The sequence below is a fragment of the Pan paniscus genome, chromosome 7 (genome assembly GCF_029289425.2).
Source record: "Pan paniscus chromosome 7, NHGRI_mPanPan1-v2.0_pri, whole genome shotgun sequence".
In the NCBI taxonomy this organism is placed as follows: domain Eukaryota; kingdom Metazoa; phylum Chordata; class Mammalia; order Primates; family Hominidae; genus Pan; species Pan paniscus.
The window spans coordinates 141,135,079-141,148,275 of NC_073256.2; the positions used below are offsets into that span (position 1 = coordinate 141,135,079).

The window sequence follows — 13,197 nt, forward strand, 5'->3', positions numbered from 1 at the left end:
ACGGACCCTTAGCTTTGATGCCTTGTGCTGAAAACTATATTCTTTTCATTCACTTAGACAAATAGCCATTGAGGCCTCGCAGCACATGGCACACAGTGCTAGGCATTGTGGTGGAAAGAGGAACGAGTATGGCTGGTTCCTTAATTTTATTCCTAGGGAAATGAAAACATATGTCCACCCAACAATTGCATGTGAATGTTCATAGCAGCATTACTCATAATAGCTCAAACGTGGACGCAGCCCCAGTGTTCATCACCTGAAGATGAATAAACAAAATATGGGGTATCCATACAATGGAATGTTATTTGGCCAGAAAAAGGAATAAATTACTGATAGATGTTATAACATGGATGAACCTTGAGAACATTATGCTAAGTGAAAGAAGTCAATCATAGCAGATCACATGTTATATAATTCCATTCGTATGAAAGTTTGGAACAGGAGAATATACAGAGGCTGGAAGTATACTAGTGGCTGGGGGTGGGTGGGCTGCCTAGGGGGATGGTAGCTGGAGTCCAGGGCTGCTTTTTGAAGTGATGAAAATGTTCTAAAATTGACTGTGGTGGTGGTTGCATGCATCTGTGAGTATAATAAAAACTGTTGAATTGAACACTTTAAATGGGTGAATTATATGGTGCATGAATTATATCTCAACTAAAATGTTTTAAAAAACAACAAGGAAAAAGATGGCCTGTTCCTTGGCCTCTGGGTGCTTACAATTGCATGAACAAGATTAAGATATAGGCTGAAACTGTTACAATATTAACCCCACCCATACATTTGTTAATCTCAGGAGAGAAGTCTTGATTGAAACCATGAAGGGAGGTTGCCCCTTTTAACTCCTATTACCTTTAAATTATGTTATTTTTTAAAAGCTTTTTTACCCCTGATGCTCAAAGTAATACAAGCTCACGGCAGCAATTTGATCAGTACTGAAAACTATAGTGAATAAGAAAGAAGGGGAGAATATCCTTGTTTGAACCAGGAACCAGGATCGGAAAGATGACACAGGTATTTCCAGTGTGGGAATAAGAAAGACTGTTTTACCATCAAACCCCACATTAGATTTATTCAGGTTGGATTCAAATCACAGCTCCACCCTGTACCGACTGCATGACATTGGGCAAGTGATTTTTCTTGCCAAGTCTCAGTTTTCCCACCTCTAAGATGAGGGTAATAGTATACAAGGCTATTGTGAGAATGAAATGCGAGAATCCAAGTGTGGGTCCAGTCCGCGGTGGTCCTAAGCATGCACGTGGGAAACCCGGGACACCAGGGGATGTAAATGACCACGCGCCTGGCACTGCCTCACATCCATGCAGGGTGTGCACAGGGACCACCCTCCATGAACTGCTCACCCCAGTGATCGAGCTCGGTGGGATCAAGGCACAGCAGTCAGCAATCTCTGGAGCTGGAGGAAATGTTAGAGACTATCTAGTCCAAGCTCTTATTTACAGAAGAGGAAGCTGAGGCACAATGCAGCGCCTCTTCTCCGTTCCTGCATGTACCTGACTGTTCTGCAGCATTTGAATTCTGCAGTCGGGAATTATTTTTTTTTTGAGACAGGGTCTGGCTATGTCACCCAGGCTAGAGCGCAGTGGCATGATCACTGCAACCTCCACCTCCTGGGTTCAAACAATTCTCCTGCCTCAGCCTCCTGAGTAGCTGGGATTACAGGCACCCACCACCATGCCCAACTAATTTTTGTATTTTTAGTAGAGATGGGGTTTCACCATGTTGGTCAGGCTGGTCTCAAACTCCTGGCCTCAGGTGATCCACCTGCCTCAGCCTCTTAAAGTGCTAGGATGACAGGCATGAGCCACCGCACCCGGCCTGCGGTTGACAATTCTTTGCGTGAAACACCTTCCTAGATGGCTTTGTACCTCCTTTCCCAGTCCTTCCTTTCTCCTCTCCATCACCTCCCTCTCAGGGTTCTTGATTGGCCTGTATTCTTCCACTGGCCTTTTAAACTCGATTTTCAGTTCTCCTCTCTATTGGAGTCACTCCTTTCCCAGGCGACTTTCGCCCTTTGACTGATGACTCCAGGATCAGCGCCTCTAGCCCTAATCTCTCCTCTGAGTTCAGATCTTATTTCCAGCTGCCTGTAGTCAACTTCCCACGGATCTCCCAAGGCATTTCAACTTCCATTGTAGCTTAAACCAAACTCATTTTGTCTATCCTTAAATCCACTCCTCATCCTGTTCCTTTGTCTCAGTGCATGGCATCACATGGATTAGAGAAAATCCAAAGTCACCTTTGAGGGCCCACCTGTCTTTTTTACTCTCAAATACTACCAAGTCCTGCCTGTCTCACCTATGAGACAACTCTTTTACCTGTTCCTCTTCTTCATTCCTACTGTCACTGCCTAACAGGCCCTAAGTGTTTTTAGCCTTCACCCCGATACCAGGCTCTGATCTCTGCAGTCCACCCTGGGAAGCTTGCATGTGTTCACTTCACACCATACTTTAAATACCTTTAGTGATTCCTCTTGACTCCTAGAATTACATCAGAATCCCTTATGGTGGCATCGAGACTTCCCGCAGTTTGGTGTCATGCTACTCTTCTAGATCCATCTCTGCACAGAGCAGCCCAAGGCTTACTCACCTAATCTCAGCCACACTTGTTAAGTTTCTGCTTCCTCTGTTTTGGCACAGCACACTATTTACATGTATGTTTCTAGGATCATTGCAGTGATTATCCAAGACTGCAGTACTGACATTCTGAGCCCGACACCTGGGCTCTAGGGAGTGGCCACTAAATGGCAGTGTGTGCTGTTACGGTGCCACTTACTGCTGTCTTGCTCTGGTTGGTGGGTGGACCTAGATGATGGCTGCCACCCAGCTGAGCCATCAGGATCCTGAAGGAACAAGATCGTGCAATGCATTTTGATGGAAGGGTTGAGAGTAGGAAAAATCTAGGCCATGGGGATGGGAAATGAATGGAGGGAAACTAGCTAGAGATGGGGTAGAGAAAAAAAAGGGAGCCCTGGCAAAAAAATGTGAGCCGTTTAACCCTCCTTCTGCTCCAGCACCAGCCCTCAGAGTCAGCTTTGGAAAGACAGAGAGGCGACTTGGAAAGACAGGCCTGAGCAGGGGTCTGATGTGACAACCATGTTCCAAACCTTTGGGTCCTTGAACCGTTCACTTAACCTCAAAGAGTATTTTCACCTCTACAGCTCTGGGAACATTTAGCTGTTTGGTTTCAATTGGAGAAACAGAATTCTAGGAGGACCTCACTTGCAAAAATAGCAGGAGTGACTTGCCTGCCTGGTGCTGGCTTGGTTTCAACACTGGGATTCACGTTGTCCTCCTTCATTTCCTCCCGGAGCTTCGCCTCCATCATGGGAATCCAATTACTCATTCTATGACACTATTATGGTTTTTTAAAAAAAACTTCTGAGTGTCAGAAATCTCACTTCAAAAGGGATTTCTTTTTCTTGTAAATATCTCTTGAGCCTACCTCTTTCTTTCCATTCAGGCCACTCCTGTCCCAGACGAGGGCCTTGGCCTCTCAGGCCTGGATCCTGGCAGGTGCCAAGCCCGGAAGGAGCCTTTCTGCGTGCAGGAGACCCACTCACTGTACTGGGCCAGCCAGGAAGCTGGGGCTCAGGCCTGGCTGTCCCTTTTCCCTCACCCCACATTCAATCAGACTAAGGCCTCTCCATTCCACCTCCTTAGTGCCTCTCGGATGCACCCATTTCTCTCCATCCTCATCTCCACCCCATCGCTCAGCAGAACTATGGATACCACCCACATGCAAGTTCCTCTGTTGCTCTCGCTTTTTCCAATTGGCATTCACTGCCCCCAGAACAACCGTTCTGAAGTGCAGATTGGCCTGCTCACCCCTCTGCTTCAAAGCTTTCAGTATAGGCCCTCTCAAATGCAGAATGAGGCTTCAACTCTGCAGGGGGGCCTATGGGGCCTTTTGGCCTCTCAAAGTCTCATCCTCCTACCTGTCCTCTCCCAGGCTACTTTCCACCCACTTTGTAGATGATTTGCAGCTCCTAGAACAAACAACACTTTCTTTCTTGCCTCTGGGTCTTTGCATGGGCTGTTCCCCTCATCTGGAACACGCCGATCCTCACCTCCACTCCTACTTCTCCTTCAGGTCTCAGCTCCCTGCGCACTCCTGGACAGATGAGGCATCTCGCCCTCTGTGTCTGTCATGCTGCCTGCTCTTCCTGTTTCTGCCAGGACACATGGCAAATTCCACAGGAGCAGAGTATTTTGTTCACCATGGTATTCCCACAGAAGGCTGTCAGTATTTATCAGCTGACTTGCTGAATGAACGGATGCTTAAACATGTGCACATATGAATGAATGAATTGATGGGTGAATGAATGAATGAATGAGGAAGTTTGCATGTCATCACGACAGAACCTTGTCTCTGAAGTGGTTTAAGTTGTATGTGATATTCAGATGGGTCTGTGTAGCGAGGACCAATAGAAATCCTCCATACTCTGATGCCACATGGAGTCCACAACTGGATAATCAGGAAAATGAAATTAATATTGAAAATAATAGTGATTTTTAGATGTTCTTTTTGGGAATGCTTTAAAAAAAAAAGAGGCCAACCCAAATGCCCATCAATGATAGACTGGATAAAGAAAATGTGGCACATATACACCATGGAATACTATGCAGCCATAAAAAAGAATGAGTTCATGTCCTTTGCACGGACATGGATGAAGCTGGAAATCATTATTCTCAGCAAACTAACACAGGAACAGAAAAGCAAACACTGCATGTTCTCACTCATAAGTGAGAGTTGAACAATGAGAACACATGGACACAGGGAGGGGAACATCATACACCAGGGCCTGTCAGGGGGTCAGGGGCAAGGGGAGGGATAGCGTTAGGAGAAATACCTAATGTAGATAACGGGTTGATGCGTGTAGCAAACCACCATGGCATATGTATACCTATGTAGCAAACCTGAAAGTTCTACACATGTATCCCAGAACTTAAAGTATAATAATAATAAAGAAAACCTAATAAAAATCTATGAAATTTTAAAGCTAAAAAAGAAAAAAAAGGGCGAGAAACCAGATTGCAAAACAGTCCTGAGACGGCCCAGCAACAACCTGGACGTCGGGGGAGGCCATGAAAACAACACTGGATTTCCCCCAAGTTCTTCGAGTCCAGGTCTCAGGTTGATCCGGGGGGTGTTTCTACTACCCAGTCACTGAACAGTGACCTCACTTTACATTTCACAATATGTGTATCGTATAAGCAGTGCCGCTGAATGATTTCCTGTAAATACTTACAATGGTTTGAGGCACCAGGGCCAGTCCCCAGTGGTTCTGGGAAAGGCTTTTTTAAAAATGAGAAAAGAAGGAGCCACACACTGGACACTGTAATTTCACAGCAGAGGTCAAAGACGGGGCAATAATCAGCCTCAGGAAGTGCCTCCAGGCCTCCTTGGTTTTGCTTTTCCGAGAAATTTTCTGGGAAGATACCGAGTCACATTTCAGCAGGAAGGGGGCTCCAGACAGGGTGGGAAGCCCCCAGGCCCTTGTGGCAGAACAGTGATCGGGGCTGTGGTGGAGGCTCAGCTTTCCCTTGGGCTCCAATGCCAGCCCAGCCTGCCTGGCTGGGCCCAGGAGGCTGCAGCCCCCGCTCTGGTGCTTAGGGGTCACTCTCTTCTGCTAGCACTGCTGGGCTGCGCAGTCCCTCATTTCTCCTTTGGAAATGGGAGTGCAAGGAAGACAGATGAAGTAATGAATGGGCACAGTCCTGCCTGCCTGAGCAAGTCACTGCTTCCCACTTGTTCACTGTCTCAGTTTCCGGAGGGGAGGCTGCTGATTCAATGACCACAAACTTGATAGCTGAAAACAACAGTAGCCTATTCCCGCACAGCTCTGGAGGGTGGAAGTCTGAAATCCTGGTGTCGGCAGGCCCACAGTCCCTCCAGCAGCCCCGGGGCAGTGTCTGTTCCTTGCCCCTCCTGGCTTCTGCCGGGAACCCTTAGCATTCTTGGGTTTCTGGCCATATCTCTCTAGTCTCTGTCTCCATCTGCCCATGGCCTTCTCTGTGTGTCTCCTCCTCTGTCTCTCCTAAGGACACTTGTCATTAGATATAGGGCTCACCCAGGTAATCCAGGATAATCACATCTCAGGATCTTTAACTTAATTATATCTGCAAAGACCCTTTTTCCAAACAGTCACATTCACAGGTTCTGGGGGGATATATTTTTGGGGAGCCCCCATTCAACCCAGTTCACCCTGAGTGATGGAGAACAAGGGCGTGCCTACTCCATGCTCATACCGATCTCACTGGCTTTGTGCAGATTTTGGATCCCAGCATATTGTTCCAAAGGAGGAGATCCACATGCAATGAGGGCCAATGAGGTGCTGGGCTCTGCGTTGCCTGCTTTATCCCTCTCCATGTGAGGAGACATTGTTATCCTCATTTTGTAGATGAGAACACAGGTTGCACATTCACTCTCCCTCCCTCCCTCTCTTCCTCTCTCTTCTTTCTCTCTCTTCCTCCTTCTCTTCTTTCTCTCCTTCACTCTGTCCCTCCCTCTCTCTTCTCTCTTTCTCTTCTCTCTCCCTATCTTCTTTCTTTTCCTCCCTCCTTCTCTGTCTTCCTCCCCCCATTCTCTAGCTCTGATTTATTCAAGAATTCTTAACGCATTGATGCCTGAGGTTGCAGTTTTTTGAATTTTCGCAATCAGACCTTGGCAATGACCTTGAGCAGTAGGATATAAATAACTCCCACATGCTTAGTGTCCCAATAATGGAACACTAGGCATAAATGGGTTTTAATATGTAGCCATTCCTTGTACTACTTTCCTGCCAGATCTTCCCAATCCCAACTCCTGCAGACTTCTCAACATTTCTTGGGCAAGGCTACAATTCTATGGCTAGATAAGTTTCATATATGTATGTGTGTATATATTTGAGATGGTGTCTGTCTTTGTCACCCGGGCTGGAGTGCAGTGGTGCCATCTCAGCTCAACTGCAATCTCCGCCTCCCAGGTTGAAGCGATTCTCCTGCCTCAGCCTCCCGAGTAGCTGGGACTACAGGTGTGCACCACCACACCCGGCCAATTTTTATATTTTTAGTAGAGACGGGGTTTCACCATGTTGGCCAGGCTGGTCTCAAACTCCTGACCTCAGGCGATCCACCTGCCTTGGCCTCCCAAAGTGCTGAGATTACAGGTGTGAGCCACTGCGCCCAGCCAAGTTTCTTATATTAAAGCAAAATATGTTTCCTTGGAACTTCTACCATGGATCCAAGTTTTATTCCTCTGGAGCCATACAAAAAATTTGTGGCCATATTTATTCTACCATGACACCCATTCTAGGAAAGTAAATCTCTACTAATCCACTTCTATGTAAAAAACCTATCACTTGTTTTTGTAAAACATTATGCCAAGTAAAAGAAGCCACATATCATATGATTCTATTTATGTGAAATGTCCAGAATAAGCAAATCTGTGGAGACAGAAAGCTGATTAGTGATTGCCTGGAGGTGAAGGGAGGAAGGGGCTGCTAACGGGTGTGAGGTTTCTTTCTGGGGTGATGAAATGTTCTGGAATAAGTGGAGATGGTCGCAAAATCCTGTGAATATACTAAAACTCTGAACTGCATGCTGCAAAAGGGTGAATTTTATGGTATGCAAATTATATCTCGATAAGCAAAAAATTAATTTAATAAAACATTCTGTGGACTGAGATGGCTCCTACCTGTTGTTAATGACACTGAGCAATGTCTTCTCAGTCTGTCCCCACCCCCTCCAGGACTGCAGCCATGTGGCTGAGGTGCCCTAGCTAGGATGTCTCTAAATTGGTGGCATTTGGAGTGAGTGACAAGAATATGTTCAATCCCAGTGTTCCCCACTTACTGGCTTGGTGACTGTGGCTGTCTTACTTAAAATGTCAGGTCCTCAGTTTCCTCAGCTGGAAAATGGATTTTTGTAAGAACTTGATGAGATTTTGTATATAAAGTGCTTAGCCCAATGCCTGAAAGTTTAACAGTTTCTCAATAAATGTAAAAAAGAAAATCTAGGAAATTAATCCACTTTGCCCCTTGACCCCTCTGTCTCCTTCAATGATTTCACTTGCTTGTTGTTCTGGAACTCCTGATCAGCAAGCCCAGAGTCAATCCATTTTTCCCGTCCTACCTCCAAGGATACAGGGGAAAATCACACAACCATGTGGGCTGGAGCCATGAGAAACCATGATCTCCCTACTCAGTGGGGCCCTTAGTGTGTATCAGCAGTCTTCTGTTGGTCGTCTCCCCATTCTCTGCTACTCAAGGGCTATTCCAAGCCACCACTCAAGCCCCATACTCCATTGTCAAACCCTTCTCTTTAGCAGACAACCTCACCTACCACTCACTGAGCAATGTCAGGTTACCAGGCTTGGATGCCTTCAATTTCTGCCCCGACAACACCTATGAAGGCAACTACTCCAGCTGTCAGTCTCAGCGCCTTCCCTCCCTGTCCTGTTCAAGGGAAATCCTTCCATCTGTGCTTTGGATCTCACCCTCTTCCAGGCTTCTGGGACTAGACCTTGTGTCATGAGTGGCTTCCTTGGATCCCAGGGCCTCTCTTCACGGCCCTAGACCTAGATGCTCTCTCCCTCATCCCACCCTGGTCCCTGGTCTACCTTTGTTTTGACTTCCTGCAGAGTCCCCCACTCTTGGCCATGCACTGACCCTTAGGATGTAAACAGCTTCTCCATTTTCAACCCTTGATGGTTGATCTTGGCCAGTTACTCACTTGATCTAGTTCTTTTTTCTTTTTCTTTTTTTGAGATGGAGTCTCTCTCTGTCACCCAGGCTGGAGTGTAGTGGCGCAATCTCAGCTCACTGCAACCTCCGACTCCCTGGTTCAAGCGATTCTCCTGCTTCAGCCTCCTGAGTAGCTAGGATTACCGGCACATGCCAATACCCTCAGCTAATTTTTGTATTTTTAGTGGAGATGGGGTTTCACCATGTTGGCCAGGATGGTTTCCATCTCTTGACCTCGTGATCTGCCTGCCTCGGCCTCCCAAAGTATTGGGATTACAGGCGTGAGCCACTGTGCCCGGCCGATCTACTTCTACATGCTGCTTCCAGGTCCCTAATCCAGCTCTCATCAGACTCAATTCCCCACCATCTCCTAGGGAAGGGATCAGAGGGGTTTAGATCATACCAGGTGATATGGTTTGGCTGTGTCCTCACCCAAATCTCATCTTGAATCGTAGCTCCCATAATTCCCACATGTTGTGGGAGGGACCTGGTGGGAGATAATTGACTCACAGGGGCAGTTTCCCCCATACTGTTCTCACGGTAGTGAATGAGTCTCACGAGATCAGATGATTTTATAAAGGGAAACTCCTTTCACTTGGTTCTCATTCTCTCTTTCCTGCTGCCATATAAGAAGTCCCTCTGCTCTTCCTTTGTCTTCTGCCATGCTTGTGAGGCCTCCTCAGCCACGTGGAACTGTGAGTCCATTAAACTCCTTTTCTTTATAAATTACCCCACCTCGGGTATGTCTTTATTAGCAGTGTGAGAACAGACTAATACACCAGGATTGCATGAACTGCACTTCTCATGAAGTTTCTCTCACCTCAAGTTCAAATTAAACGTCACAATATCCAACTCCTAGCTGTTATATAGAATCCTGAAAAGTAATAGGATCCTACTGTAATTTTGCGAACTTTAATAAAGAGGTTAGTGGAAGTGATTGACTTGCATTAGCTTGGAATACACAAGATAGTGAGATGTCAGCTTCCTAACATCATGGGGAAGTTGGACATGAGACCAAGTTTAATCAACTTCAGAAGCAAATTAGCAACAAAATATCTCTCATACCCATTCCTTTGCAGGCTTTGTTCAGCTTTTTGGCATCTCGATCCACATCAAAACCCTGAGGACTGCTCGCTTTAGCCTGGAGAAAATAATTGAAAAGGTGAGATAACAATATAGGCATTCCTAAATGATCTCTGGCTAAAATCGGTAGCAAACTGGAGGACCAAATAGTCATCCTAACCAGGGACCAGCTGTCACTTCACACACTGGTACATGCGGAAATCAGCTGGGGAGACTCTGGCCCCAGAGAGGTGGCTGGTACTCCTTGGGGCCAGCTGGCCTTGGATGACCAGGAGAATGGGCCCCTCTGTTCTCAAGGACAATCATCCTGGCCAGCTCTGCAATGAGAGATTTTCATATCAACCCCACCTTTGTGTGTCTCCTCTGAAACAAAGAATAATACTGTAAGCCAGTGTACTGGAGTGCTGGTTCTCCCCCTTTGTCATGAGACACAGCTATGTCTAAGGAATAGGTCAGAGGCTGAGGGTTCTAGGACCTTATTACAGGTTCATATGGTGACTTGGATCTTTGCCATCCATACAATAAGAGATACATATTTGGTTTGTTGGAGATACTGTAGGAACCAGTAAAAGCACAGTTTTGGTTTTGGTGCTCCTTGGGAAGGTAAAGTCCTGTTTATATAGTGTACTGAGCTGTTTCCCATACTTCAGTCATTGGCACAATACATGCACTATTGCATCCACAGTTACCTATGTTTAAATAATAAGCAAATTATTGTTTGCTTATAATTATTATTTGCTTATTATTTTCTTTTCAATTGACATTTGTTTTTACTTAAAGTTATCTTAAAAAGGAAATTTTTGTGAGCACAAAAATGGAAACCCAGTATTGCTTGCATAAATGGAAGGTAACCATAAATATAAACACATAACTATTAAAAACTGCAATTAACCTGTGAGGTTAATTGTAGTTATGCAGCTGGTAGCTAGGAACACACCCTGAGTTTCCTGTCTTTGCCTTTTCTCATGGAGCTTTTCCTAAGTGATATGTGTCCATATATTTTCTTTTCTTTTTTGAGACACAGTCTCTCTCTGTCAACCAGGCTGGAGTGAAGTGGTGCGATCTCAGCTCACTACAACCTCCACCTCCTGGGTTCAAGTGATTTTCATGCCTCAGCCTCCCCATAGCTGGGATTATAGGTGCACGCCACCATGCCTGGCTAATTTTTTGTATTTTTAGTAGAGATGGGGTTTTGCCATGTTTCCCAGGCTGGTCTTGAACTCCTGAGCTCAGGCAATCTGCCTGCCTTGGCCTCCCAAAGTGCTGGGATTACAGGCGTGAACCACGGCGCCCGGCATGTCCATATATTTTCCATCCTTCAGTGAAGGCTGGTTTAAGTGCTACTGGCAGTAGCACCGCAGTTCAACTCTCCCTGCTTTCATATCCTTTGGCACCCAGTGGAAGTGAACAGTCAACCACATGCAGCTCAGTGGGTATGTTGCCTTTCTCTGCATGGCATCCTTATTCTCCTTATTTCCCCTTCCCCCATTGTGTGGCCTCACTGGGGCTGTCAGTCATGAGGCTTTAGCCCCTTTGTCCTGCCCTTGGTCACCAATGTAGGCATGTGTCCTGTGACTCCGGCAATCAGGATTGGTTCAGGAGTGAAGATGTAATCCAAGCAGGATTAGAGTCAATTAGAGTCTTTCCCTTGGTGGATATATAGATACTGAGAGAGATACACATCTGCCTCCTGCTGAGTCTGCTACAGTGAAAGTGCGTGAGTCTAGGGCTCTTAGTGCCCATTTTGTCCACTACATAAAGGGAGAGAGAGAAAGAATCACATTGTACAAATCCTCGGACACAGCAGCGCCTGTGTCCTTGGGCTTCCCCGTTTCACTAGCTAGCAAACTTCCTTGGTCTAAGTTAATATGAGTTGGGTTTCCATCCTTGCGATCCAAAGTGTCCTGGCTAATATCTGTGGGCTGAAGGTGAGCTGGCTTGAGGCTTTAGTTAATGGAGAATCATAGACTCCTAGAGCCGAAAGGAACATCGGGGCCACCTATAACCTCCCTGCCTTTTGGAACATGAGGGCATGCCCCATCTCGCAGCATCTGTTCCTGAAACAAGCCAGAAAGGGGACTGACATTGTTGTACACCTGCTGTGTGCCAGGCAGTTTATAGACCTTTCTTCATTATGCATAGGGAAGAGTGGGCATTACTAGTCTGCCTTCCAGGTAAGGAAACCTGGGTTCAGGCAGGTTAGATAATTTGTTTGAGGTCTGGCAGGATGCAGGACTGAACCCAGCTCAATTTGCCTCCTAAAGCCTGTGCTCTGTGCAGCGCACCATACTGCCTCGCATTCTATAACTAGAGCTTCCATGATCCGACAGAGGGGTTGGATGACTCTGGAGTTGCAGAATGATACCTCCTGTTTTCCTTATCCAAATCTTTTGTGAGATGTAAGAAAGCTATTTGGTGCTTTTGTAGGCTTGTTGGCAGGACCAGCTACATAATTTGCTGGGTTTAGTACAAAATGAAAGTGCAGGGCTCCTTCCTCAAAAATTACCAAGAATTTCAATATGGTAACATCAGAGTATTAAGCCAAGCACAGGGCCCTTCTGAGCATGGGGCCCTATGCAGTTGCAGAGGCTGCACACTTATAAAGGCCACCCTACTTTTGATCAAATTCTGAAGGATCTGGTCCTCTAAGTGTGGAAGTGGCAACTTCAAAATAGTAATGGCTTCTTTGCTTTTCATCCGAAGTATTATGGAGTGCCCAGGAAGTGAGGTAGAATTGAATCAGGGCAACAGAAATCTCCTATCACTCGGCTAATTCATGAGCTGTTCTCTATGTCCTGTTAGCCTCATCAGTGCAGAGAATTTTGTGGGACACATGATCTGTCCCACTTTACAACTAATGCGCTGAAACAGAGATGCAGGGCTCTGCAAATGGCTGTGTGGGTTATGCCCTGCCTGAGGCCCTGGCTGAGGGGCTGGGGCAGAACTGAGCTGGGGGCATGCTTGCCAAGCCTGGTGCTGGCAGGACTGCTTCCCCTCAAGGGTCACCTTTTTCTCATTTGCACAAAGAAGCTGTGAGGGCTTGCAGAGACCGTGTGGAGACTTGTCTAAGATCACCTGGCCAGGCAGCGGTTGAGTGGGAGCCAAGGCTAGAACCAGATTTTCTGATTCTGGCAGATCTAAATGACATGCCTGCCCCTCATCCCCTTCCCGTTTTAGGGAGGCCATTCCATGATACAAATATCACAGAGTTGTAGGAGCTGAGGGGTGAGACAAAAGAATGCTCTCAACATGCCCAAGACCAAAAAACCTAGTAAATAAGTGTCATTTGATCCCAAGTAACTCTGATATCTGGGAGGTGCAGCAGGAGAGTGTTGAGTCATGTGCTATGAATGAAGATAATATTGGGACTTAAT

General features: G+C 46.3%; 2 protein-coding genes across 25 annotated transcripts in view; one reads left to right on the plus strand and one right to left on the minus strand.

Moving 5' to 3' along the window:
- Positions 1-13,197, plus strand: part of FAM91A1 (family with sequence similarity 91 member A1) — a 203,298-nt gene that overhangs the window by 90,612 nt on the left and 99,489 nt on the right. For 14 of the 23 annotated variants that reach the window (XM_055116917.2, XM_055116914.2, XM_055116916.2 and 11 more), the window contains one exon: positions 9,820-9,902. The exons of the other annotated variants lie outside the window; for them this stretch is intronic. The gene's annotated coding sequence lies outside the window, so the exon portion shown is untranslated. The remainder of the gene's footprint in view (positions 1-9,819; positions 9,903-13,197) is intronic. 23 annotated transcript variants of the gene reach the window in all.
- The window catches only part of ANXA13 (annexin A13), a 56,978-nt gene that overhangs the window by 22,194 nt on the left and 21,587 nt on the right, over positions 1-13,197 (minus strand). For both annotated transcript variants that reach the window (XM_055116935.3, XM_055116934.3), the window contains one exon: positions 9,806-9,881. In XM_055116935.3, coding sequence (XP_054972910.2) covers positions 9,806-9,881 — 76 coding nt within the window. The remainder of the gene's footprint in view (positions 1-9,805; positions 9,882-13,197) is intronic.